The sequence below is a fragment of the Sciurus carolinensis genome, chromosome 1 (assembly GCF_902686445.1).
Source record: "Sciurus carolinensis chromosome 1, mSciCar1.2, whole genome shotgun sequence".
NCBI classification, from domain to species: domain Eukaryota; kingdom Metazoa; phylum Chordata; class Mammalia; order Rodentia; family Sciuridae; genus Sciurus; species Sciurus carolinensis.
Window position 1 is genome coordinate 41,950,409 of NC_062213.1, and position 25,729 is coordinate 41,976,137.

At 36.3% G+C, this 25,729-nt stretch overlaps 1 protein-coding gene across 3 annotated transcripts; it reads left to right on the forward strand.

Moving 5' to 3' along the window:
• Positions 1 to 225: 225 nt before the first annotated feature.
• Mterf3 (mitochondrial transcription termination factor 3) lies at positions 226 to 25,331 on the forward strand. 3 transcript variants are annotated; one of them, XM_047554354.1, is made up of 9 exons: positions 226 to 380; positions 2,254 to 2,413; positions 2,884 to 3,246; positions 4,616 to 4,768; positions 9,484 to 9,673; positions 13,897 to 14,044; positions 14,416 to 14,487; positions 21,573 to 21,734; positions 25,053 to 25,331. In XM_047554354.1, the coding sequence occupies exons 3-9, from the start codon at positions 2,913 to 2,915 to the stop codon at positions 25,245 to 25,247; spliced, it is 1,254 nt and encodes a 417-aa protein (XP_047410310.1). In that variant the 5' UTR covers positions 226 to 380; positions 2,254 to 2,413; positions 2,884 to 2,912; the 3' UTR covers positions 25,248 to 25,331. The 3 variants fall into 3 exon arrangements, with proteins under 3 accessions (XP_047410310.1, XP_047410315.1, XP_047410312.1); XM_047554359.1 differs by having other exon boundaries at positions 251 to 380; positions 2,301 to 2,413; XM_047554356.1 differs by lacking the exon at positions 226 to 380 and having other exon boundaries at positions 2,237 to 2,413.
• Positions 25,332 to 25,729: the final 398 nt, after the last annotated feature.

The following is a 25,729-nucleotide window of genomic DNA, read 5'->3' on the forward strand; positions in this document are numbered from 1 at the left end:
GGGCGGGGTCGCGGCGCCGTCGACTCGACCTGGGGCGGGGGGCGCTGCCGGTTGGCCGCCAGCGGGCCTTCGGGCCGTGCCATCTCTAGGCACTCTGCTAGCCTTCAGACTGCCACTGCGCGGAGCTCAGGGAAAGCATGAGCGAGAGAAGCGCAGCTGTGGTTCCCATCAGGCCTTTTCCCCGGCTTTCAGGGCGCTCCCCCCCCGCGCAGCCGCCAGATGGTCTCGCCCACTCCGACCGCAGCCCACGTGGGCCCAGGAGCTCGACTGCTAGGCCCTGCAGGCCGGCAAGCCGGCGTGCTGGGCGGCCGCACGGGGCGCGCGGCCCAGCGAGCCCGACAGCCACCGCAGGACCCGACAACGCACACGCCTCGCCACAGGTAAAGCTAGAGCCCGGAGCTGGAGGGGCGCGTCTCCGGCGGGGCTCGGGGCTCGGGCCCCGGTCTCTCGCGTCCAGGTGGCGCTCGCCAACCTGACGGCCTTTAAGTCTCCCTGGCTCCATGGAGGGAGTTTGGTTCTGTGTGGTCTATATCCCCTGGCCGATGAGTTGGAAACGCAACCATGCTTGTTTAGTAGTGGCTCTGGGAAGACGCAGGAGGCCCAGCGTGTGAAGCGGCTTCCTGCGGAAGTTCGGTTTGAGGAACTAAAATGGACTGATTTTAAACGGCCTAGCGGGGGCGACAGCATTGAGAGGCCCTTTATTACGAAGCCTCCCCTTAATCCCTCTTTCACCTCCTGAATTCATTTATTAGTTACAGAGGTAGAAGTCTGGAACCCTGAAAAACAGTCTACTTCAGTTCTTAGTCCTGTTCCTAAAGAAGCAGACAGTTGAGAACGAGTGTACGATCTATTAGTGTTGAGTTTTTCAGGGTGTTTTCTTCCATCTTCATGATCAAGGGCCGTGTTAGAAGACTTAACCATTAAACTTCACAGGGCTTATATACACATTTGCAAATGCCATGTCCATTTTTGAATACTGTGTAGGCAAGGAAGTTGACTATACTTGCTGTTGATTCATTTCCTTTCAACAAACACTGAAGCATAAGACTCTGGGCTGGTGGGGATAGTCACTGGGAGGGTGGATCCAGAGATAAGACCCAGCGCTGCTATCCTGAACGAATAATAATTAGGTGTTAGGACATATAGATAGCGGAGAAGTGGTAATGTAAAGATAATGCTTTTGCAAATAAGAATGGAAGGTTAAAACCAGTTATATTCACAAAGGTCTTTTAACGCATGTGGATGGAATTTAAAAGTGAACCTGGCAGATGTGGAAGGGATATTAATTTGATTATAGAGAGAGACTCGAGTGAATTTGGGCTGGGGGGGGTGTTTGCTTTGAGGCAGGACAATTGTGGTTGGACAAACTTTAATGTCTAAAATGCTAAAGCTGATAAGGACCTAAAGATCATTTCATTGTACCCTTAGCTTTTACCAAAAAAAAAAAAAAAAAAATGTATATATATATTATATGTATACACACACACACACTATTTTGGCACTGGGGCTGTAGTTCAGTGATAAGAGCTCTATCTCTACCACCCATTATTTGAATAATGGTAATTGTACCACTATCATGGGCTAGACATTTGTTAGACCCCTATCAAGGTAGCATAACTACCTTGGTCTTCTGGCTCACAATTTAGTGTCCTTATGACGGGGGCAGAGACAGATTTGGAGGCTCCTTTCCTGCCAAAATTTAACAAAAATCACCTGTCCCATAAGGTTATTGGGAACACTTACTTCCTAAGACCAAAATGAAACTGAGACTTTCACTTTTAAAAACCTTTTTCAACAAACTCCCCCAAACCACAAAATCTCCAAGAGATTAGACCTTCAAGTATTTAGTATAATGCAGAGCATAAAACAAGCTGAATTCCACACTATAGAAGAACAAAGCACAAAGTTGTATGCAGGAATTAATTCACAGAATTAATTATTTTTGGTTGACTAGTCAATAACAATAATGGTTAACATTTATTAATCATTTCCCGAATGCAGAACTCCATGCTGTGTTTTATATGGATTATCTTTTTTAACATAAAATTTACCTTTCTAATTAGCTGGCTAAGTGTAAAAATATTTCATATTCCTGGAGTTTAAAGTAGCAACAGTCCTTCCTGTTAAAAACAACTTTTTCAGTCAAAATATACATTTGTGCCTGTCTGCTTTCTTATTTGTTTCTGTCACTTTGTTTTGCTTTCTATTTCGACCTTTTCTTTTGAAGGCTGTTCTTTTTCTTGTTTCCTGCAGAGAAACAGAATTTGACAAAACTATTTTTGTTCAATTCCACTTTTAAGAACAGCTTCATCTGTGAAATAATCAACAGGGACAGCTCTAAGAATGAAGCAAGAAATAACCTTCCCTGTTCTACATAGCAATAATTATATTGTGATGATTCATTTAAGACAAAGTAGGTTTCTTTCTGTTTCTTTTGTGACTGTATACATAAAATGCATTTGAATAATTCAATATTATTTTGATTAGCAATGTTCTCCTTAAATGTCCTTCAAACCAAATTCAAAGAATACTTAATTACCTCACTGTATTTAAAGAAAAATGATTAGCAGATGATTCCATTCTGTGTAATTTGAACATTTACAAGTTTTTGTTTTAGTGTTTTTGTTATACCAATGATTTTACTTTTTGCTGTTAAATTGTAAATCTTATCTTTATTATTCCAGTTCAGAAATTCCTGGTTTTTGGCTTATAACTAAGATGCCTTGTTTGTGACTTTTCTTGTATATAAGAAACATTTCATTACTTTAGTCATCAAATGGAATTAAATACCTTTCATTTAGAAAAAAAAAAATTCCAATTTATGTTTTTGTTGTTTGAATACAGTTTTAAACATTTAAGTAAATTGAATTTCTCTTTTGATAGTTTTTCCTTTGTAGATTACGTTAGGAAAAATGGCCTTGTCAGCCCAACAGATACTTAGAAGTTTCAACTCAATTAAATTGAGCAGCTTCATTAATGCCATACAACTCACAAAACGTTTTCCAAGACCAAGGAAAACATGGTTACAAAGCTCTTCTGCTTGGCCTCAGATGTCCTGTGACAATTGTTTTCTCCAGTGGGGATTTAAGACTTACAGAACTTCCTCCTTATGGAATAGTTCCCAGTCTACCAACTCAAGTAGGCAAGAGAATAATTCTGCCCAAAGCACCCTGCTTCCTTTGGTGAATGAGCAGTCAGAGAAGACACAAAAGATGCCCTGCTCTGACTCCGATCTGACTCTAGAAGGTAATATTAAACTTTTAGAATTTCTACACTTCTGGTAGTTTAAACAAGCTATCTGTTTACATTCTGCTAGGCCATTTCTAGTCATACTTTGTACCAGGCAGGAAAAGGAACAATGCCAGCTCTATTCATTTTATACTTTGATTTTATAAGAATTTGTGGGTTAGTGTGTATAAGATTATTTTATACATATAAAATAAATTATTTTATATATATATAAAATCATATATTTTTTTTATTACATTTGCTTTCTAAATGCTTCAGTATTTAGAGTATTTAAAATTTTTTTCTTTTGGGACCAAGTATGATGACACATGCCTGTAATCCCAGCTATTGGGAGACTGAGGCAAGAGTATCACAAGTTGCCTGGGCAACTCTGGGAGATGCTGTCTCAAAATTTAAAAAGAGCTAGAGATGTAACTCAGTGGTAGATTACATGCCTAGCATGCATCAAGCCTTGGGTTCAATCCCAGTACAAAAGCAAAACAAAATTAGATTTATTAGGGTATAATTGGTATCAAATAAAATCCATATTTTGGGGTATACAGTTCTTTGAATTTTGATGTATACGTTTAGTTGTGTAACAACTACCAGTCATCAACTAGAACAGTTATATCACTCCCAAAGTTCCTTTGTATTGCCTTTTAGTGAGTCCTTCCTTTCTAGTGCCTCCGGTTCTAGGAATTCAGAATTTCACCATAAATGTGATGATATTCAGTTATGTAGAATATGAAAGAAAGAGAGCTGGACCCAGGGAAGAGAGAGTGGCTAAAAAAGTGGGAGGGTATAGGGTAGTCAGTGAATAAGACAAAATATGGAACAAAAGATTGTGATCCAGAATCAATGCTGGACCAGAGGAACCCCTTAGCAAAAGACTACAGGTGGTAGAGACAGTCAGACATCATCTTAAAGACACCGGAAAATAACTAGGAGAAGAGGGCACTGCATTAAAGCAGAATTTTCAGAATGTCATGACTAACCTATGTGATTCAGGCTGTTGGAATATTTTGCTCTTTTGGCCAAGTTAATAAGCTATAGTAAACTAATTCTCTTTCTCAAAATATGCTTGAAGAGCAGTTCATCTCTAACATTTTTACCTGTCAATGAAAAGTGAAAGTGTGTGTCTTGAAACTTACCAACAAATTTCTTACCTTGGAGAAACAGTAGCTGATCTTTCTAAGTAGTCATAACCTACCTCTTAGTACTTAGAATACTCTTTTCGGATTTCTTGAACATTTAATTCTGAAGTGATGTCAAGATTTAACCAGCAAAAGACACAAACTAAGGAAGAAGTGATCTTTGGGGAAATAGTTTGAAGCATATACACTGGAGCATTAATTTGCTTCTCTTTCCCACATGGCTGACTTCAAAGAACTGGATGATTTGCCTCCATTGTCTCCATTGCAACCTCTTTCAGAGGAAGAGGCTATTCAGATTGTTGCAGACCCTCTACTGCCTCCAGATTCATTCACACTTCGAGACTATGTAGATCATTCTGAGACTCTGCAGAAGTTAGTGCTTCTAGGTAAGTTTGACTGACCTACAAGTACTTTAGTGCGCTATTTTTTTTGTTTTGTTTTTGTTTTTATTTTTCTGTTTTGTTTTTACCTTACTCTTTAGCATTTTAATCTTTATCAAAGTAGTATATACACATGTGAGCAAAAGTCAAATAGTGTGAAAGGCCTCCAGTGTAAAAGCATATTCTGTTTCATTCTTACTGACCTTGCATCCCGTTTACCAAAGGTATCTACTTTTATCACTGTTTGTACTTAACTGCCACATTTTAAAAGCAGTTGTTTATAATACTATTCCTTGTTTCATCAGTTTTAGACAACAGTTGATCTTTTATGTATGCACATATACTTTTCCTATATTCTCTAAAATTCTCTCAGTATATTACATTATAATTTTTAGATACATCATTAATCGGTTATACATCATTAGTTGGTGATCACATTATGACTGTAAATATTGTTAGCTACTCTAACAAGAAGTGTACTTACTATTGTTTTCCTTCCTATGTAACTTTTCTTTTTCTGGGAATTTTTCATTTGATTAAATTTCCTTGTCTCTAGGGGCAAATTTTCCCACACCTTCCAATAACCTCTCACTACAGATTTCTAGTCAGTATTATCACTGCTGTTTTCGCCATCACTTCCTGACCTTTCTCCTGGAGCCTGTGTCCTAATTTGGATTATTTCTCTCTTGGCTTCTTCTCTAACTATCTTAGCTTGCTGACTAGTTGCATCTGGATAGTGAAAGGGCCAGGTTATTTTTAATCTAGCCCTTATTTCATCCTTTTGATTGCCTCTTCCTGGTTGTCTCCTGCTTGCCTTTCAGCTTCATCCCTTTTTGGGTTGGCCAGCTCTGACAACTGAAGAAGTTAGCTTAAGTTTCAGTAACTTTGAAAATGTTTTCTTTGACCCTGCAGACAGAGTGGTCCTCCATTAAACTCCCACTTCCTTCCCTTCTTATTTTGAGTCTAGCATTTGGTAATGTGTGACGATTGTTTATACTTCTGTTCCTGTGTTGAATTAGCTGAATGTGACACAAATATATATGGAATGGCTTTTGTTCATAACAAACGTCAAGTATCCAGAAACATCTAAACACATACCCTAGAGTACTTGGAATACAAGGATGAAAGGTAATGTACTAAGTCCCATATCAGAGGTGCAATAAGGTTTTTCCTGAATCCACGTAAGTGTACATCAGTAAATGAAGGGATAAAGAAAACATGCTGTACACAGCGGAATACTATCCATTCTTAAGAAGGAAATTCATTTGCAACAACATGAATGAAGGACATTATTCTAAGTGAAATAAGATAAGCACAGAAAGACAAATACCACATGATCTCACTTACATGTGAAAACTAAAAGAAAAAGTCAAACACATAGTAGCAGAGAGTAGAATGGTAGAAGGAGGAGGCAAGTAGAGGAAGACATAAGGAGATAACGGTCAGAACATACAAAGTTTCAGTTAGATGGGAAAAATAAGTTCTAGAGGGCCAGAGTGCAGCATGGTGACTATAGTTAATGTTCTGTATATTTGAAAATTGCTAACAGTAGATTTTAAATTTTCTTGTCACAAAAAAAGGTGAGTGTGTAGAAGGTGAATATGTTAATAACTTTATGTAATTATTCAATAGCATATACATATATCAAAACATCTGTTTTACCCCCCAAAATACATACAATAGAGTATCCACTGAGTTCAAAGGTGAGAGATGACATCTACTATGAGCAGGAAAGCCAGTTACCTTTCTTTTCAAAACAGCTTTCTTTGCCTATGGCAGCTGCTAAAGTGATGCAAGACAATCCTAAGCTGCAGTCCTTACCTGTACACAATTTACAGATTTCACAGCTTCGGATATGGTTCCGCCGTTCCTCCTTCTATCGCTGATACTCAGAAGCATTGTCTTAGAAGTAATTAAAAGATAGTGACTTAGAGGAACTGTGATTGCTTTGCCAAACTGTGTTTTTGAGTACTAAATCCTAGTCCTTCTGTTTGCTTTGCAGAGCTGTTTCTGCCTTTTTCTGCTTGTTCTGTATCCCAGGAGGCCAAATGTTGTCTGCTGGAGCTCTAGAGCAGGAGGCCAGCTGGCTTCTGGGCAGCTTCAGCTGGTGGGAGGTACCTGCAGGACAGAGACTAGAAGGACCTACTGAGAGTGTTTCCCATGTTTCCTCCCTTCTTTGGGTCCTGTTGCTTTCTCCATGACAACAGCTCCTCCTGAGCAGCCCTTCCATAATAGCTTCCCTATCCCTCTGGACTCTGTTAAACTCTGGCCTTCATGTCTCTGGTGCTGTAAGTGCCCTCCAACGTTCCCTTTTCTCTGCCCAAGCATGCCACACTATTGAGTCCCTTCCTTAACATTCTTTCCATTTGAACTTTCTAGGGCAGTATCTGTTGCCTGTCAGACCCTAACTGATAGCTAAATATGTGTAACTGTACCTGAATGCAATGGTATATTTGTAATTACTGAACTGTTAAGATAAAGCCCAACTAGACTGCTCGTCTACAGTTCGGATCATATGTACTACTCATTTTTTCTATCCCCAGTGCTTAGCAGAAGTCCTGGTTCATAGCAGGCATTCAGTGACTGTATTTTCAGGTTAATGAAATCATGAGTGAAACCAAGTGATTTGACTGAGCAGGGTGCTCTCCTGATGAGATTCTCTTTTCCATTGCTATTAAAAAGTAGCTTTTCAGGATTTCTGCTTTAACAGTTATGATGTGACAGCTTGTGCTGAGCAAGGCACGTCAACACATGAAAGCTCTGGTATTTACTTAAATTTGAAGTCTGAGCCCTTGGTGCTATTTTTAAAGTTCCTCTCTCCCAGATTTTTGGAACTGGTTTCCATCTTGTTTCTTTATCCATCAAGTAATTGGATTTATTTTGTATAAATATTATTATTTTAAAATTACAGATGAATTACATCTAGTTGTTTAAAATGCATATATTACAAGAAATAGATCTTCCATCCTCTTTACATCTTCATTTCACTTCCCAAAAGTGACCACTTACTGAAATGATTAAGTTTTCCAGACCTTTTTCCAAACAAATATGAATCACACAGAAAGCCATTCATATATCTTATATATACATATATATAAGATGTATACATAAGATTTTTTATTTTTTTATACCAGGGACTGAACCAAGGGGCACTTTACCATGAGCCACATCCTCAACCCTTTCTTTAAATACATATTTTAGTTTTAGAGACAGGATCTTGCTGAGTTGCTAACAGCCTCACTGAGGTGCTGAGGCTGACTTTGAACTCACAATCCTCTTGCCTTGGCCTCCTGAGCCACTGCATCTTATTTTTTTGAAGTTAAACTTAATACTGATTTTTGAGTTCTCTGTTTTCTTTCAGTAGTTAGTATACATTTAAATTCTGAATCTATCTGGAATTAATTTTGCATGAGACACAAGGAATTTTTAATTTTTTCTGAAGTATGGTAAGTGGTCCCATTATATTTTAATGAATATGTTTTCCTTATTGATATAAAATACCATTATTAGTGTACAGTGAATTACTTTATCCTAGTTCTGTTTTCTAGTCTTCATTTTGATGTGTGTGTGTCTGTGTGTTCTGTTTTAACCTGTTTTGCTAATTGTTGTTATTTGTTTAATATCAAGATATTTGGATCTAAAATTATATTTGGGTCTAATGTATTTGGACTTACGAATACAAAAATTTATTTTTTTGATCATGTTTACCATTATAGAAAGAATGTTTTTATTTCATTATGTTTATATGTAATACTATAAAGTTATTTCTACCGGTTATTTTTAATCTGAAGACATATTTTTAAGATTATGAAATTTGAGTCTAAACTTAAGGTTTTATGTTACCTAAATGTTTATTTGAAAGCTGTTGGAGGGGCCTTTGATTTTCATCTTCTTAAAAGTCAGATAAAAGAGAAAAGAATGAAATGCTCAGTTTTAATGAGAATTTTGAATTACAGGTTCTTTGATTCTCTGCCTAATTAATGCTGAAATCTAACTGTATCTGAAAGCAAAGAATACTTTAAAATATCAACTTGCTTTCTCCCTTTTTGACTCTTACATTTCTTGTCTTGTTTACTTAGATTACATTAGATTAGAAAGGTTTGTAAAGGTTGTGCTTTCTGCTTTCTGGGGTGTTTGAGAGTTGTATATGTTTATCCATTTTCACTCAGACATTTGTGAGCCCCTTTATCGTTCTTGTCTCTGCAATAAAGACCTGGATATGTCTATTGATCAGTAAGAAATAGGGTAATTTTTATTCCCCTTTTGAAGGGGATCATGAACATATTTTTTAAATAAAGATTTTAACTAAGGGAATGATTTAAAAATTGCAATGTAAGAATTTATTCATAGAGTTTGTACCCTGAAGATTTACCAGTTGAGCAGTTACTATAGAGATCATTAAGGGATCCCAAATATCTTTCAAACCATATCCCAGAAGTCATAGACAAGGATGATGATCCAGTGATTAGTTAATTGTCTTGGGAGAAATTTAGCCACAAATACTTGTTTCCCTCTACATGTCTTTGATATAAATACTATAATTCATTTTAATTCGTTTTATTTCTGCCACCAGTTTAGCTTGCAGATATTTAGAAGTTTCTATTGTCTATCTCAGTTCTCCTTTGAATAAGTTATTCATCAGTAATTTCTTATGCTTATTTGTATGAATTTTAATGACTAAACTAAAGTGATTTTCAAACAGTGTTTACAATTTATTGTAGGAGTGGATTTGTCGAAGATAGAAAAACATCCAGATGCAGCCAACTTTCTTCTAAGGCTGGATTTTGAGAAAGATATTAAGCAAATACTCCTGTTTCTTAAGGATTTGGGTTTAGAGGATAACCAATTGGGACCATTCCTGACTAAAAACTATGCCATTTTCTCTGAAGACCTTGAAAATCTTAAGATCAGGTAGGACTTTTAGAATGATTTTCAGATAACCTAAGAAGTGGCTGTAGAGGAAATATATGTATAAGAAGTTTTTAAATTCTCTGTTGTACAACGATCTACTGAGATAATGAGCATGAATGTTATTTTTTTGTTATGGATTTTCTTTTATTTAAATTATTTATTCAACTGCCCATTATTATTTTATTGTTTCATCTTATTGCTAAATCAGTACTTAACTATTTCTCTTCAGAAACTGGCATAAGTTGGTTTTTTATAACTGAACAAAATGCTATATCTTCTGAGATATAACCCTTAGTTATGAAAACATAATCTTGTGTGGTTTTTCTATATCCAATTTTTTTGGGGAACTGGGGAGGTTCTGGATTGAACTCAGGGGCACTCAACCACTGAGCAATATCCTCAACTCTTTTTTAAAATTTTATTTAGAAACAGGGTCTCACTGAGTTGTTTAGGGCCTCACTAAGTTGCTGAGGCTGGCTTTGAACTCATGATCCTCCTGCCTCAGCCTCCTGAGCCACTGGGATTACAGGTGTGCTCCACTGACCAATTTTTGATATATCCAATTTTTGATAATAGACATTTGACATTCTCTTGACTAATTATTGTATAATATTCTTAATCATGTCTTAAGTTAACTATTTTGGTGGTTCCTTTTTTTCGTCTTTAAATAGCACTTTAATAAACATGTTTGTACTACATTCAACATTCAAAGAATTACTGACTGTGAGAGTAGTGAGACAATGTTGATCTGTGAGTGAAGGTCCTGCTAGACATCAAGAACCACACAGTAAGACAAGTCCCTGTCCTGGAATTAACATTTTGAGTTCATCACCACCCCGCTCTCCCATCTAAATTAGTCCACATTCCATGATTTGCTATATGGGGTCACTATTTACCCTGTTATCCAGGTCAGAAATGCTGGTGTTAACTTTGGCTTCTCTTCTTTTAGCATCCACATCTAACAAATCACCAAGGCCCATAGGTTCTACCTTATTTTCTCTGAAATCAATCAGTGTGTTTCTCTTAATCTCCACTTGAAATACTTAGCTTCAGGTCCCAATCATTTCATACCAGGATTACTGCAGCGGTCTTCTAGTTGCCTTGCTTCTAATCTTGACCCCCAGACTATTTTCCACACTAGTATTGAGCCTCCCTACATTTCAGAAAACTTTGCTATTTCTTATACCTTTTCTCTGAATTAGGAAAAACAAACAAACAAAACGTATTCCTTGCACTGAACAACTTGAGCCCTTATGTATTCAAGTCACTGGGCTGGACTCCAGACAAAACCTGTGCTCTGCCCGGTCATGCAGCTTAGAGTCTGGTGTGATACAGACAGGCAGTCACAATAAAGGGGAAAGAAAGTGATTCCAGGAAGCTCTACATCCAGTGCTGCTCCCCCTGGCTGTCAGGACACTGATTTCTTTCCCATTAGTCAGCCAGCTTGCCCTGTTGCTCAAAATTTATTCCAAAGAAGTATCAATACCTCACAATGGAGATCCCTGTCAAAGGCTATACCATGATTTTTATTGTTCTTGTTGTACATGGTAGGCACAGAGAAGTTCAGTAATTTGCCCGAGATTAAGAGTTAATGTTAAGCAGCAGAGCTGGAATTCAAACCCGGTTAACACAACTCCAGAGTGCTGGCTACTGCACCATGATGTTTCCCTACGTTTAATAGTGTGAAGGAAACTTAAACTTTAAAGGAGCTTCAGTTACCTGTCCAAGATCACACATTCTCTTAAGAGCTGAGGGATCTTCTCTAATGTAGTTTGATCTGTGATTACTAAATGGGGCTAACTGTCAAATTGAAGTGTGGAACATTTTTTAATTACTTAGAATTTTTTTAATAGGAGTACATCCATCCATATGTATCAAAAGGACATATGATAAAAAATAAACTTCTGAATAGGCAAGGACATGATAATCTTTATTTAATCAAACTTAGTTTCTGGCTCTACTTTGAATAGCCATTTTTATTTCTAGAATTTATATAACACCACTGATTTCATGTACTCATTTCCTTTTCAAGAAAAATTTTAAATGTATAAAAACAATTATCTACAATTTTCAAAGAATAATCTACATTTAAATTATTTAAATTTTTTTTGCTCTGGTTGGCTTTATATCTTAATCATTATTGAAAAAAATCACCACAATGTTGACAGCAGTTTTAATAATATTTTAGTCAGACACTGAAGCTGGCTGCCTACCATCCCCCCAAAAAAGTTATCCTATTTCCCTCCTACTTCTGCTTCTTGGCCTTCTAAGACTCACCTAGGGAGAAAGATACTACCAACCACCCAGCACAGTCCATACTACAGATCTATCTAGTACCCTATTGATAAACCTCCACGGTCTTCTGGTCTTTCCTGTCACAATCCTTTAGTGACTTCTATACACCTGATTTCACAAATATTATCTGTAGGATAAATTTCTGAATGTGGAATTGCTAGATCAGAGGACATATTCATTTGCAATTTTAATAGATATTGCATTTATCTGAATTGTTTTTCAGTTTATACTTACCCCAGTAGTATTTAGAAGTTCCAATTTCTGTATTAATCATCACTAATACAATGTTATCAACTTTATGATTTCTTTTCATTTTACAAATAAGAATAATACCTTATTGTTAATTTTGGAAACAGTGTTTTAAACAACAAATGTTGGAGTTCTTTTAATGTTCCAAATTACTTTATATGTGTTGAATTCCTATTTAAATTTCCTTTTCTTTAAATTGTATGTGGCCTTTTCCATTTTTTCTTTTTCTTTTAATTCTTTTCTTTTTTTTTTTTTTTTTTTTTGTGGCAGGGATTGAACCCAGGAGTGCTGTATCACTGAGCTACACCCTGTTCTTTTTATTTTTTATTTTGATAGGGTCTTGCTAAGTTGCCCAAGTAGGCCTCCAACTTGTAATCCTTCTGTTTCAGCCTCCCAAGTCACTGTGATTATAGGCGTGTGCCACTACACTTGGCAACATTTTTAATTGGGCCTTTTTTCTTTCTTGTAAGTGTTCTTTTAAATAGTAGGAACATTGGTTCTTTCTTTAAGGCATGTTACAATTATTTTTCCCAGAGTCATTTTTCTTTTGGCTTTTATAGTATTTCTTTGTATAATTAAATTTATCAATTATTTCCTCTGATGCTTCAAAGGAGCTACTTTGAAGGAGTAATATTCATCTTACTAAAGTAATTTAAATTCTGATATAGAACCATCATAGCTTTAGATGTAGGCATGTTACACTCAAATTTGTATTAGCACTAATTATTTGATAATCCAAGACAAATTATTTAACTTCTTTGAATCTATATTTCTTCAAATGCAACGTGGATAATTTATCTGGTTCACAATGTTTTTTATTTTTCTGATAAGAATTAAACAAAATCACATCTTGATACATTTTAGGCATATAATAAAACTACCCTTTACCGTGTTTTTAGATTTTAAAAATGTTGTTGTATAGTTAAACTTTTTATATTATACTATCATGTTTGGGTTCTCAGAAACTTGGAAAAATTTCTGAGTTGTTAACAAAACACATATTAAACGACTGTAGTAAAATTATTTATGAAAATGTACAGTTAATATGCTAACATTACAAAAATTCCACTGGGCATGGTGGCTCATACCTATAATCCCAGTGGTTCGGGAAACTGAGGCAGGGGGATCGAAAGTACAAAGCCAGTCTCAGCAAAAGTGAGGCGCTAAGCAATTCAGTGAGACCCTGTCTCTAAATAAAATACATGGCTGAGTGGTCAAGTGCTCCCCCCCCCAAAAAAAAATTCCTTTCTTAGTTATAACCATGCTTCAGGGGTCCTTGGTATAGAGTTCCAGATCTCTTATATTCTTAGTTGTTGTTTTCTGTTCTTAGCAATAAAAAAAAAAAAAAGGATAAAGTTCATTTTTTCTTACCAATAACTCATATTAAGTGAAAAAGGAATCTACCTGCTGGTGGATTTCAGAATTGTTTTCTATTTTCAAATCTAAATGAAAATCATTCTAGAACTTAGTGGATAAATGTTCAGTTTTATCCATGTTTGGGCCATTATTACAGAATGGTTTTATTCTCTTTTATTTTTTCTATTACACACCATTTTCTATTTTATTTTTTATTCTATTTTATTTATGTTTTATTTATTCTTTATTTTTTCAAGTTCTTCAAAAGTGTGAAGCTAGTACATGTTTATCATATGGACATGTATTTTTATTTACTTCTCTAGGGTGACTTATCTACAATCAAAAAATTTCAGTAAGGCAGATATTGCACAGATGGTCAAAAATGCCCCATTTTTGTTGAATTTTTCAGTGGAAAGACTGGATAACAGATTGGGATTTTTTCAAAAAGAACTTGAACTTAATGTGAAGAAGGTAAAGAATGAAGAGACTGAACGTTTTCTTGTTAGTACATTTAGTGACTGTTAAACTTTTGTTTCAAACAAATGCTGGCTCATCTGAATCGTATAAATTCTTGGTATCTTATGTAAGCAAATTAACTACACTACTAGTTTAAACATAAAACTGCATCGTTTTATAGTATTCCATCAACTTGGAATCCTTAAGGTTTGTTTTCAATATTTGTTTTTTTCCTCAAACAGCATTATATTTTTCTGAGATTCCTATCATTTGTCTAGTTGAGTCATCTTTTTAAATTTTAGCTTATTCCCTCTAATGCCTTAGTTTTCCAAACTAGGTAAAAATGCGTATATACTAATAATAGATTGTTTTGTCTATAACTGCAGACTAGAGATCTGGTTGTTCGTCTTCCAAGGCTACTAACTGGAAGTCTGGAGCCTGTGAAAGAAAATATGAAGGTAGGACAATGTAAAGCTTTGAGAAATCATTTTCTTTCTTTATGTGTTTAATCCCTTTGAAAAGAATAAATTTCGACTGTCATCTTAAAGAAAATTGGATTTTAAAATAATTTTATTTTTAAAAAGTCAAAAATATAAAATATAATATAAAAATATCTAGCAAGCAACTTATGTCATTTAATGATATTTTCATATTTTTTTTCAATGGCAAAATTTTTATTTATATTTTCATCTAGGGAAACAGAATTTCTCCTTTGCTTTTTTCTTTTTTCATAATTTATTTTGATTCATTGTAACCAAATGGGGTACAACTAGTTTCTCTAGTTGTACTGAAGTAGAGTCATACCATTTGTGTAATCATACATGTACATAGGGTAATAATGTTTGTCTCATTCTGTTATTTTTCCTTCCCCTACCCCTCCCACCCCTCTTTTTCCTCTATACAATCCATCCTTCCTCCATTCTTGCCTCCCTCCCACCCCCCATTATGTATCATCATCTGCTTATCAGAGAGATCGTTCAGCCTTTGGTTTTTGGGAATTGGCTTATCTCACTTAGCATGATATTCTCCAATTTCATCCATTTGCCATAATTTTATTCTTTATGGCTGAGTAATATTCCATTGTGTGTATATACCACAGTTTCTTTATCCATCCATCAATCGAAGGGCATCTAGGTTGGTTCCACAATCTGGCTATTGTGAATTGAGCAGCTATGAACATTGATGTGGCTGCATCACTGTAGTATGCTGATTTTAAGTCCTTTGGGTATACGCCAAGGAGTGGGATAGCTGGGTCAAATGGTGGTTCCATTCCAAGTTTTCTAAAGAATCTCCACACTGCTTTCCAGAGTGGCTGCACCAATTTGCAACCCCATCAGCAGTGTATGAGTGTACCTTTTTCCCCATCCTCGCCAACACCTATTGTTGCTTGTATTCTTGATAATCGCCATTCTAATTGGGGTGAGATGGAATCTTTGGGTAGTTTTGGTTTGCATTTCTCTTATTACTAGAGATGTTGAACATTTTTTCATGTTATCTGTTGACTGCTTATAGATCTTCTTCTGTGAAGTGTTTGTTCATTTCCTCAGCCCATTTATTGAATGGATTATTTGTATTCTTGGTGTGAAAAGTTTTTTGAGTTCTTTATATATTCTGGAAATTAGTGTTCTATCTGAAGTATGAGTGGCAAAGATTTTCTCCCACTCTGTAGGCTCTCTCTTCACATTGTTGATAGTTTCCTTTGCTGAGGAAAAGCTTTTTAGTTTGAATCTATCCCAATTATTGATTCCTGCTTTTATTTCTTGGGCTTTGGGAGTCCTGTTAAGGAAGTCTGGTCCTTTAAGCCAACATGATGAAGCTTTGGACCTACTTTTTCTTCTATAAGATGAAGGGTCTCTGGTCTGATTCCAATGTCCGTGATCCATTTTGAGTTGAGTTTTGTGCAGGGTGAGAGATAGGGGTTTAGTTTCATTCTGTTGCATATGGATTTCCAGTTTTCCCAGCACCATCTGTTGAACAGACTATCTTTTCTCCATTGTATGTTTTTGGTACCTTTGTCTAGTATGAGAAAACTGTATCTATTTGGGTTTGTCTCTATGTCCTCTATTCTGTAACATTGATCTACCTGTCTATTTTGGTGCCAATACCATGCCGTTTTTGTTACTATTGCTTTGTAATATAGTTGAAGTTCTAGAATTGTGATACCTCCTGTTTCATTCTTCCTGCTAAGGATTGCTTTAGCTATTCTGGGTTTCTTATTCTTCCAGATGAATTTCATGATTGCTTGCTCTATTTCTGTGAGGTATGTCATTGGGATTTTAATAGGAATCACATTGAATTTATGTAGCACTTTTGGTAGGTTGGCCATTTTAACAATATTAATTCTGCCTATCTAAGAACATGGGAGATCTTTCCATCTTCTAAGGTTTTCTTTAACTTCTTTCTTTAGTGTTCTGTAGTTCTTATTGTAGAGGTCTTTTCACCTCTTTTGTTAGATTGATTCCCAAGTATTTTTTTTTTTTTTTTAGGATATTGTGAATGGGGTAATTTTCCTAAATTGTCTTTCAGAGGATTCATCACTTATGAATAAAAGTGCATTAGATTTATGAGCATTGCTTTTATATCCTGCTACTGTAATGAATTCACTTATGAGTTCTAGAAGTTTTCTGGTGGAATTTTCTGGCTCCGCTAAATATAGAATCATGTCATCGGCAAATAGTGATAGTTTGAGTTCTTCTTTTCCTATACGTATCCCTTTAATTTCTTTGGTCTATCTAATTGCTCTGGCTAGAGTTTCAAGGACGATGCTGAATAGAAGTGGTGAAAGAGGGCATCCCTGCCTTGTTCCAATGTTTAGGGGTTATGCTTTCAGTTTTTCTCCATTTAGAATGATATTGACGATGGGCTTAGCAGAGATAGCCTTTACATTGTTGAGGACTGTTGCTACTGTCTCTATTTTTTCTAGTGTTTTGAGCATGAAGGGATGCTGTAGTTTATCAAACACTATCTCAGCATCTATTGAAATAATCATGTGATTCTTAACTTTTAAGTTTGTTGATATGGTAAATTACATTTATTGATTTCTGGATGTTGAACCAACCTTGCATCCCTGGGATAAAACCCACTTGATCATGGTGCACTATCTTTTTAATATGTTTTTGTATGTGATTTGCTAAAATTTTGTTAAGAATTTTTGCATCTTTATTCATTAGGGATATTGGTCTGAAATTTTCTTTCCTCCATGTGTCTCTGTCTGATTTTGGTATCAGGTGATATTAGCTTCATAGAATGCATTTGGAAGAGTTCCCTCCTCTTCTATTTTGAGGAGTATTGGAATGAGCTCTTCTTTGAAGGTCTTTTAGAGCCTGGCCAAGAAACCATCTGGTCCCGGACTTTTCTTTGTTGGTAGGCTTTTGATGACTTCTATCGCATTGCTTGAAATTGATCTATTTAAATTGTGTATGTCCTCCTCATTCAGTTTGGGTGGATCATATGTCTCTAGATTTTCTATTCTGTTGCAGTATAGATTTTCAAAATAGCTTCTAATTATGTTTTGTATTTCAATCGTGTCTGTCATGATATTTCCTTGTTCATTCCAAATTTTAGTAATTTGAGTTATCTCTTGCCTTCTCTTTGTTAGTGTGGCTAAAGGTTTATCAATTTTGTTTATTTTTTCAAAGAACCAACTTTTTATTTTGTCAATTTTTTCAGTTGTTTCTTTTGTTTCAGTCTCATTGATTTCAGCTCTGATTTTAACTATTTCCTGTCTTCTACTACTTTTGGTATTGATCTGTTCTTCTTTTTCTAGGGCTTTGAGCTGTAGGTTAGGTTATTTATTTGTTGACTTTTCCTTCTTTTACTGAATGTGCTCCATGAAATGAATTTTCCTCTTAGTACTGCTTTCATAGTGTCCCAGAGATTTTGATATGTTGTATCTTTGTTCTCCTTTACCTCTAAGAATTTTTTTTTATTTCCTCCCTGATATCTTCTGTTATCCATGTATCATTCAGTAGCATATTATTTAATCTCCAGGGGTTGGAGTAGTTTCTGTTTTTTATTTTGTCATGGATTTCTAATTTAATTCCATTATGATCTGATAGAATACAAGGTAGTATCTCTATCTTTTTTTAAGAGTAGCTGTGTGGCATAACATATGGTCTATTTTAGAGAAGGATCCATGTGCTGCTGAGAAGAAAGTGTATTCACTCATTGATGGATGGAATATTCTGTATATGTTAAGTCTAAATTTAATCAATTGTGTTATTGAGATCTGTGGTTTCTTTGTTCAATTTTCGTTTGGAAGATCTGTCCAGTGGTGAGAGAGTTGTGTTAAAGTCAGGTAGTATTATTGTGTTGTGGTCTATTTGGTTCCTGGAATTGAGAAGAATTTGTTTGACATACATGGATGAGCCATTGTTTGGGGCATAAATATTTATGATTGTTATGTCTTGCTGATTTATGCTTCCCTTAAGCAGTATGAAATGTCCTTCTCTATCCCTTCTAACTTTTGCTTGAAGTCTACTTTATCTGATATAAAGATGGATACCCCAGCTTTTTTGCTGAGTCCATGTGCATGGTATGTTTTTTCCCATCCTTTCACCTTTAGTCTGTGGATGTCTTTTTCTATGAGATGAGTCTCTTGAAAGCAGCATATTGTTGGGTCTTTCTTTTAAATCAAATCTGCCAGCTGTGTCTTTTGATTGATGAGTTCTGGCCATTAACATTCAGGGTTATTATTGAGATATGATTTGTATTTCCAGTCATTTTGGCTTATTTTTGGTTTTTAACTTGACTTGGTTTCTCCTTTATTTGGCTATTCCTTTAGGGTAGTTCCTCCCCTTGCTGACTTACATCATTGTTTTTCATTTCTTCCTCATGGAATATTTTGCTGAGAATATTCTGTAGTGCTGGCTTTCTATTTGTAAATTCTTTTAGCTTTTGTTTATCCTGGGAGGATTTTAGTTTGTCATCAAATCTGAAGGTATGTTTTGCTGGGTATAAGATTCTTGGTTTGCATTCATTTTCTTTCAGATCTTGAAAAATGCTGTTCCAGGCCCTTCTAGCTTTTAGGGTCTGGAGTGAGAAATCTGCTGATATCCATATTGGTTTCCCCCTGAATGTAATTTGATTTTTTTTCTCTCACAGCCTTTAAAATTCTATCTCTATTTTGTATGTTAGGTATTTTCATTATAATGTGCCTTGGTGTGGGTCTGTTGTAATTTTGTACATTCGGTGTCCTGTAAGCCTCTTGAATTTGATTTTTCATTTCATTCTTCAGATTTGGGAAATTTTCTGATATTATTTCATTGAATAGATTGTTCATTCCTTTGGTTTATTTCTCTGTGCCTTCCTCAATCCCAGTCATTCTTAAATTTGATCTTTTCATGATATCCCATAATTCTTGGAGATTCTGTCCATGATTTCTTACCATCTTCTCTGTTTGGTCAACTTTGTTTTCAAGATTAAATATTTTTTCTTCAGTGTCTGAGGTTCTGTCTTCCAGGTGTTCTATCCTATTGGTTATGCTTTCTATGGAGTTTTTAATTTGGTTTATTGTTTCATTCATTTCAAGAATTTGTTTTTTTTTTTTTTTTTTTTTTTTTCAGAAACTCTCTCTCTATTGAAATGATCCTTTGCTTCCTGCATTTGCTGTTTTAACTATTGATTGGTACAATCATTCAATGCCTGCATTTGCTCTCTTATCTCATCATTTGCTTTTCTGATCATTTTAATTATGTACATTCTGAACTCCCTTTCAGACATTTTTTCTGCCATGCTGTCATTGAATTTTATTGATGTAGCATCTAGTTTTGTTTGGGACACTTTCTTCCCTTGTTTTCTCATATTGCTTGTGTATATTCTCCGCTAGGAGTGCAAATCTGAGGTATTGCAGTTTCCCCCTATAGACTTATAGTGTCCCTGCAGTTTTCCAATATCTCACCTCCTAGTCTTCAGTAGCCTGAAGTCTTGGATGAACTTGATAATGCAGTGATCCAAAAAGGATGCTGCCCCTCTGTGGATGGTGTCCTCCAGGTGGGGTATATTCCCTGCTAGTGGTTAGAGGCACCTCCACGTGTTGACAGTTGGTTAACTGCAAGGGCACTAGACTGCGGGCTGGGGCCCGGCTGGTCTGGGTCCAGCTCTCTGGTCCTACCTCCCCAGCTGATATTTTCATGTGTTGACCAGGTGTTACCACATCTTGCAGACACTGGTAGCTGTTAGTGGTATCTGGAAACTGCTTCTGTTGCTTGGCATGAGAGGCTATGTCTCTGTTTCCTAGTCTATGTTACCAGTCTGTGAAAATGCTTTGTTTGCCCATCTTGAGTCTTTCTATGTCTTAGGGCATTTGGAGACTGAGTCTGAAAGTCTCTTGTGAACAGAGCAGTGGGCAGCACATTGCTGTTCTTGACACCTGTGCCAATTGTCAGCTGTACTTCCATCACAGAACATATCAGATATTCCTTATTGTCCTTCCTCCAAAGAAAAGTATGACACCAAACACAACTGACTAGTTAATGTACAAAGTTGTTGAAGTATCTAAAATTATATAAGGCCTATTCTCTGAGGTACTGAAGTGTTTCATTCGTGGATAAAGAAAATATGGTATGCATACACAATGGAGTATTACTCCGCCATAAAGAATGGGCTTAAGACATTTACCAGTAAATGAATGGATCTGGAGACTCATACTAAGTGAAATAAGCCAGTCCCCAAAGCCAAAGGTTGAATGTTTGCTCTGACATGTGGAAGCTCATCCACAACAAGGGGCGGTGGGGGAGGGGGGGGGAGAATAGAAGTTTAGTAGATTAGACAGTGGAGAATGGAGGAAAGGGAGTGGGGATAGGAAAAGGAAAGACAGTGGAATGAATCTGACATAATTCTCCTGTATACATATATGAAAACACAGTGAACCCCACCATCATGTACATCCACAAGAATGGGATCCTAACTAAAATAAGATATATTCCATGCTTTTGTAATTATATCAGAATGGATTCCACTGTCATGTGTAACTAAAGAGAAGCAATAAAAATAAATAAATAAAGTTTCATTCTCAGTCAGTGCTAGGGAGAGGAGCCCCTGCTCTTGTGGAGCTTAGACTCTGGTGGGATAAAGTAAGGAATATTAAGAGTGATGTCTTGGTGGGGGAATGATGGACACCTATTCCCTGTTTGAGTGTTTAGTTTTGTCATCTTTTGGAACTTGGACAGGTAGTTTTTTCAATAACATGTATGAGTGTGTGCTTGGGAATGAAAGCTCAAAAGCACTGTGGAATCTTACTACTGGTCTGTTTGTACCTGGCCCATCCACCAGCCTGCCCAGGCCACCCTTATGCACTGTTATGTTACTCCATCTCATAATCATGCTGCTCCTTCATGATGATCACCCATCATTTTTGGAGATGGGTTTGAAATTCAGTTTACCCCAGAAACAGTAAGTAGTAATCCCTTGAGGGCATTGACAGGCTGTCCCCAGATTTTAAAATGTCATTATTTTAAATTTTGAAAGAATCAATGTGTCCTTTGACATAGTACCAAAATTATTGTTTCTATTCATGACTTATAGAAAATTAATTTTCTTGTAGGTTTATCGTCTTGAATTTGGTTTTAAGCATAATGAAATTCAACATATGATCACCAGAATCCCAAAGATGCTAACTGCAAATAAAAGGAAACTTACGGAGACTTTTGATTATGTGCACAATGTGATGAGGATTCCCCACCACATCATTGTCAAGTTCCCACAGGTATGCAGCTCAGGGCTCACTCTGAGAAAGCTACCCTTGCCCTGCACTCGGGGCTGCCGTCCAGGCGCATAGTGTGGTGCACCTGTGGGATGTTCACAGCTGCAGGGCAGAGGTCCACATCTTCTGAAGAGAATTAGTGATTTGTCTGTGTCTCTCTGGTTGCCACCTTCCCCTCATTTCTGTTGGAGTCAGGCAGACAAATCTACTGTCTCTCCCTTGTGTTTTTCTCCATTTCTCTCTAAAGATCCTTTAAATGCTCCATGAACTTTTCATTCAGTCTTAAATCTATGAATTAACAAGTGATATTGTAGTGCTCTCCTATCAAAGCATAAAACAGTTCTAATTTGTCATTATGCCAAAGCCAGTTACATTTTCTAAAGTAATCAGACATGCCTGTTTACCTCCTGAGTGGCAGAGACCTTGTCTGATTCACACATGGCTGAATCCCCAAGTCTAGACCTATACTTGGTACTTAGTAGGCATGTAATAAATATTTGTTGAGCAAATGATCAACAGGTAAATGACAGAAGAAACTTCATTAAAGTGATTCCTTTACTCTGGGCTAGGCATGTTCCTGTTGGTGATATACAGAGGAACAAAAGAAATATGACCTTAGGACAACCCCTAGGACTAGACTGCATTTGGTCCAGTGCCTTCACATATAGCAATGTTTATTGGCCTATCATACTATGAACGGCCCTTAATCCAGGATTTTCCTGGCACATTATAATAACAGTGTTAGAAACTACAGTTGTATGAATTTGGCTGATGGAGCAATTATAATGTAAGTAATTTTCAACTGAAAATCAGTGACAATTTGTTTACCCTGGTTTGGTTGATAATTCAATGACAGTAGATTACGATAAGAGAATCTGACCTTTGTCCCCTCTAAATCCTAGTGGTCTAGTCATTCACTTTGTACATAATGAGCATCTGCTGTGTGGGCACTAAGGATATAAAAATCAAGCAGATATGGCTGCGTTCTTGTGGAACTTAGAATGCAGTGTGGTAGACAGGGTTCTAAGAATATGATTGCTTTACATAATGTTAAATTCTTAATCAGAGGACAGGTAGAAGTAGGAGAATCATAGTAAGAGCTCTTGAGTGCTTACCATGTGCCACTCCATCTCCACTGCTTTCCTTGTACTAACTCATTATAATAATTCTGACAACCACCAGATGAGGTACTATTTTTAATACATATTTTAAAAATGAAGGAAGTAAGCATAAAGGGATTAAGTAACCTGCCCTAGGTTACCAAGTAGGGACAGAGCCAGGATTAGAACTCTGGCAGTGGAGTTTAAAAACCCACACTCTTTACCAGAGTACACAACCACCCTGGTGTTGGTGTTTCTCAATTAAATAATGAGTGGCACTTAACAGGTTGAGAGACCTTCCCAGTGGAGGAAACTGTAAACTGACAGGTACATCACAATCATTTGTTCAAACCCAGTCATGCAACTGTCATTTCCAACTTGGGATTCTCAGGCTCCTGAGGTCTGGGTAGTATTGTAAAATCAAAATAAAACATTAATGGGGAAGTACATTAACTGACAGGCTATGAGGGGAACTGGTAAAAAGGTTAAGTTTTTGGCAAATGTTTTAAAATTCAGTGGAATGAAACTAATTTTCTCATGCAGAAATGGTTGTGGTTGGCATATATACCTTAGGATTAATTAAAAATGGGGAAAGAATTATAACTTCATAACTGGTGAATTCATTTTAAAGAAGAGGTTGCAGAAGGTGAAAGATAACAAAAGCAGTTTCAGAGTCATGAACATGAAATCTCTAAGGAAGAAGGAGGTTATATTCAGGGTCCCCTTAAACCTGACTCTCCCCTCCCAACTGGATTTCAGTAATTCTCAGGCTAGGGGACTTTTTTTTTTTTTTTTTTTTTTTTTTCAATCCCTAAGACTAATCTCATCTCATGAGATGAAATTTTTGTGACAATGGCAAAGTGATCCTTGGTGGTCAACAACATCCCCCCACCCCCCCACCCCCGCCAATTCAGTGATAAAGTAACCTTGAGTTATTGGAGAAGCAAACATAATATCTGGTCAAAAGCTATATAAATGCTTCAGACTATTATTTTACTTAGGAAATTAATCATAGTTTGGGAACTTCAGAATCACTTGTGGTTTTGTCTCATATAATAATTTTGTAAGCCAAAAGTTACTGCCTAGGAGCCATACTTGGGTGGGAGGGGGTGGGGGGGACATTAAAAAAAAAAAAAAAAAAACTAAAACTAAAGTGTCTTCCATCTTCTTTAGCAATAATAATGTTGTAATGGGAAATTAAGTTACCAAAAATGAGGGCAGAACAGGATGTCATTTGTTTTTACAGAGACAGAAAAAGGATATGTATTGTTCCAAAAGCACACCAGCCCCATGCTGAGTTAGCACCCTGTACTTTTTCTGTTATTGTTCTCAAAGCAAAGTTTCAACAGTTTTGCACAGTGTCCTTTCCAAGTCAATTGTTATTATTTTGTTTCCACTTGAACACTGGGAAAGAGGCTCGGAGGTTATGTGCCATGCTGAGTATTCTCACTGTATCTGGAACGGGCAAGAGAGGAGGTCCAGAACTCACAGAGTAGGTCACCTGGGTGTCACCAGAAGCCTCCCAACAGGAGGTGTGGCCAGACCTCCTGTTGCACCCTCCTCTCTTGCAGTGGGCTGTAGGGATTGGGCCTGCTTCTTATTCCTTTTTAAAGTTGCTCCCACTCTCCCTACTCATTAGTAGTTTTAACCCAAAGTGGGGAGACATACTTTCCCTAGTTGATCCCCAAACAGATAAAATTCATTTTATTTTGATTCCAGCAGAGGAGCAATAGGAATTTTAGAAATAGGGAAGCTTTTCAGATTAGGAAACCTTACAGATTTTTTTGCTAACATAGATCTTAATCATTTATTGGAATCATCTAGAAGGCTTGTTAAAACATTTCTAAGCCCTATTTTCAAGTTAGTTTTGGGATGAAGCCTAAGGATTTACTCTTCTAATAGATTATCTCTGGAGTAGCCCTTAATTTATTACTCTGCTTGTTAGCTTTGAGTCCCATTGTAATTATAATTTCTTATCTAATGATTTTAGTGGGGTGCTAGGGATCAAAACCAAGCCTCACATATGCTAGGCATGTACTCTTGAGCGATACCCCTTGTCCGTTTAATCGTAATTTCTTAACAGAAAATTTAGTCCTGTTGCATTAATCCCATTTACTGAGTATGTGGTCAGTATATTTGTTGACCTACTAAAATATTTGGCCAAGTAAACTTGAAATTTCATTTTTTATTCTATAGTGTTTTTTAAACTTTTCTTTTCCAGGTATTTAACACAAGGTTGTTTAAAATCAAAGAAAGACACCTGTTTCTTACCTATTTGGGAAGAGCACAGTATGATCCAGCAAAACCTAATTACATCTCTTTGGAAAAATTAGTATCTATTCCTGATGAAATATTTTGTGAAGAGATTGCCAAAACCTCAGTACAGGACTTTGAAAAATTCTTAAAAAGTCTTTAGTTTTCAATCATTGTTAACATGTAATGTTGTAAAATGAGCATGTATGAGTAAAATATATTTTAAAATAAATGCCTCAGGTCTCAATTGATGTTAGAAACAGTTTCTTGATATTATTACATATTTGGATACATATACTCCGGTAGAACTTTATTACAAGATCCTTGTGACTTAATTCTTATTTTACTCTCCTCAGGAAGGAGAGAACTAAAATATAACAAGCTTAGAGAAAAGAAGTGAGAGTTTACGATACACTGGTACTTTGTCCTTCTGATGAAGATGAGAACAGTGGAAGGTTTTCCTGCTCTTACACTCACAAATCTTTTCAAGTGGTTTCATCACTAGATGGCTTTATTTCCTTTAAAATGTTACGAGTTTCTAAAGCGTAGTATACCATTCATCTAATAACTACTATTCAGTGCTCCAAACACATTTCACTTTGAATTATCTACAGTGTTACCTTGCTGAGCACAGATATTCAAAGT

Bases quoted from the DNA above. Each gene is read 5' to 3' on its own strand.
- Mterf3 (XM_047554354.1), top strand. From the start codon at position 2,913: ATGGCCTTGTCAGCCCAACAGATACTTAGAAGTTTCAACTCAATTAAA. The intron at 3,247-4,615 runs GTAATATTAAAC...CTGACTTCAAAG, and splicing joins CTCCGATCTGACTCTAGAAG to AACTGGATGATTTGCCTCCA. The intron at 21,735-25,052 runs GTATGCAGCTCA...TTTCTTTTCCAG, and splicing joins TCATTGTCAAGTTCCCACAG to GTATTTAACACAAGGTTGTT.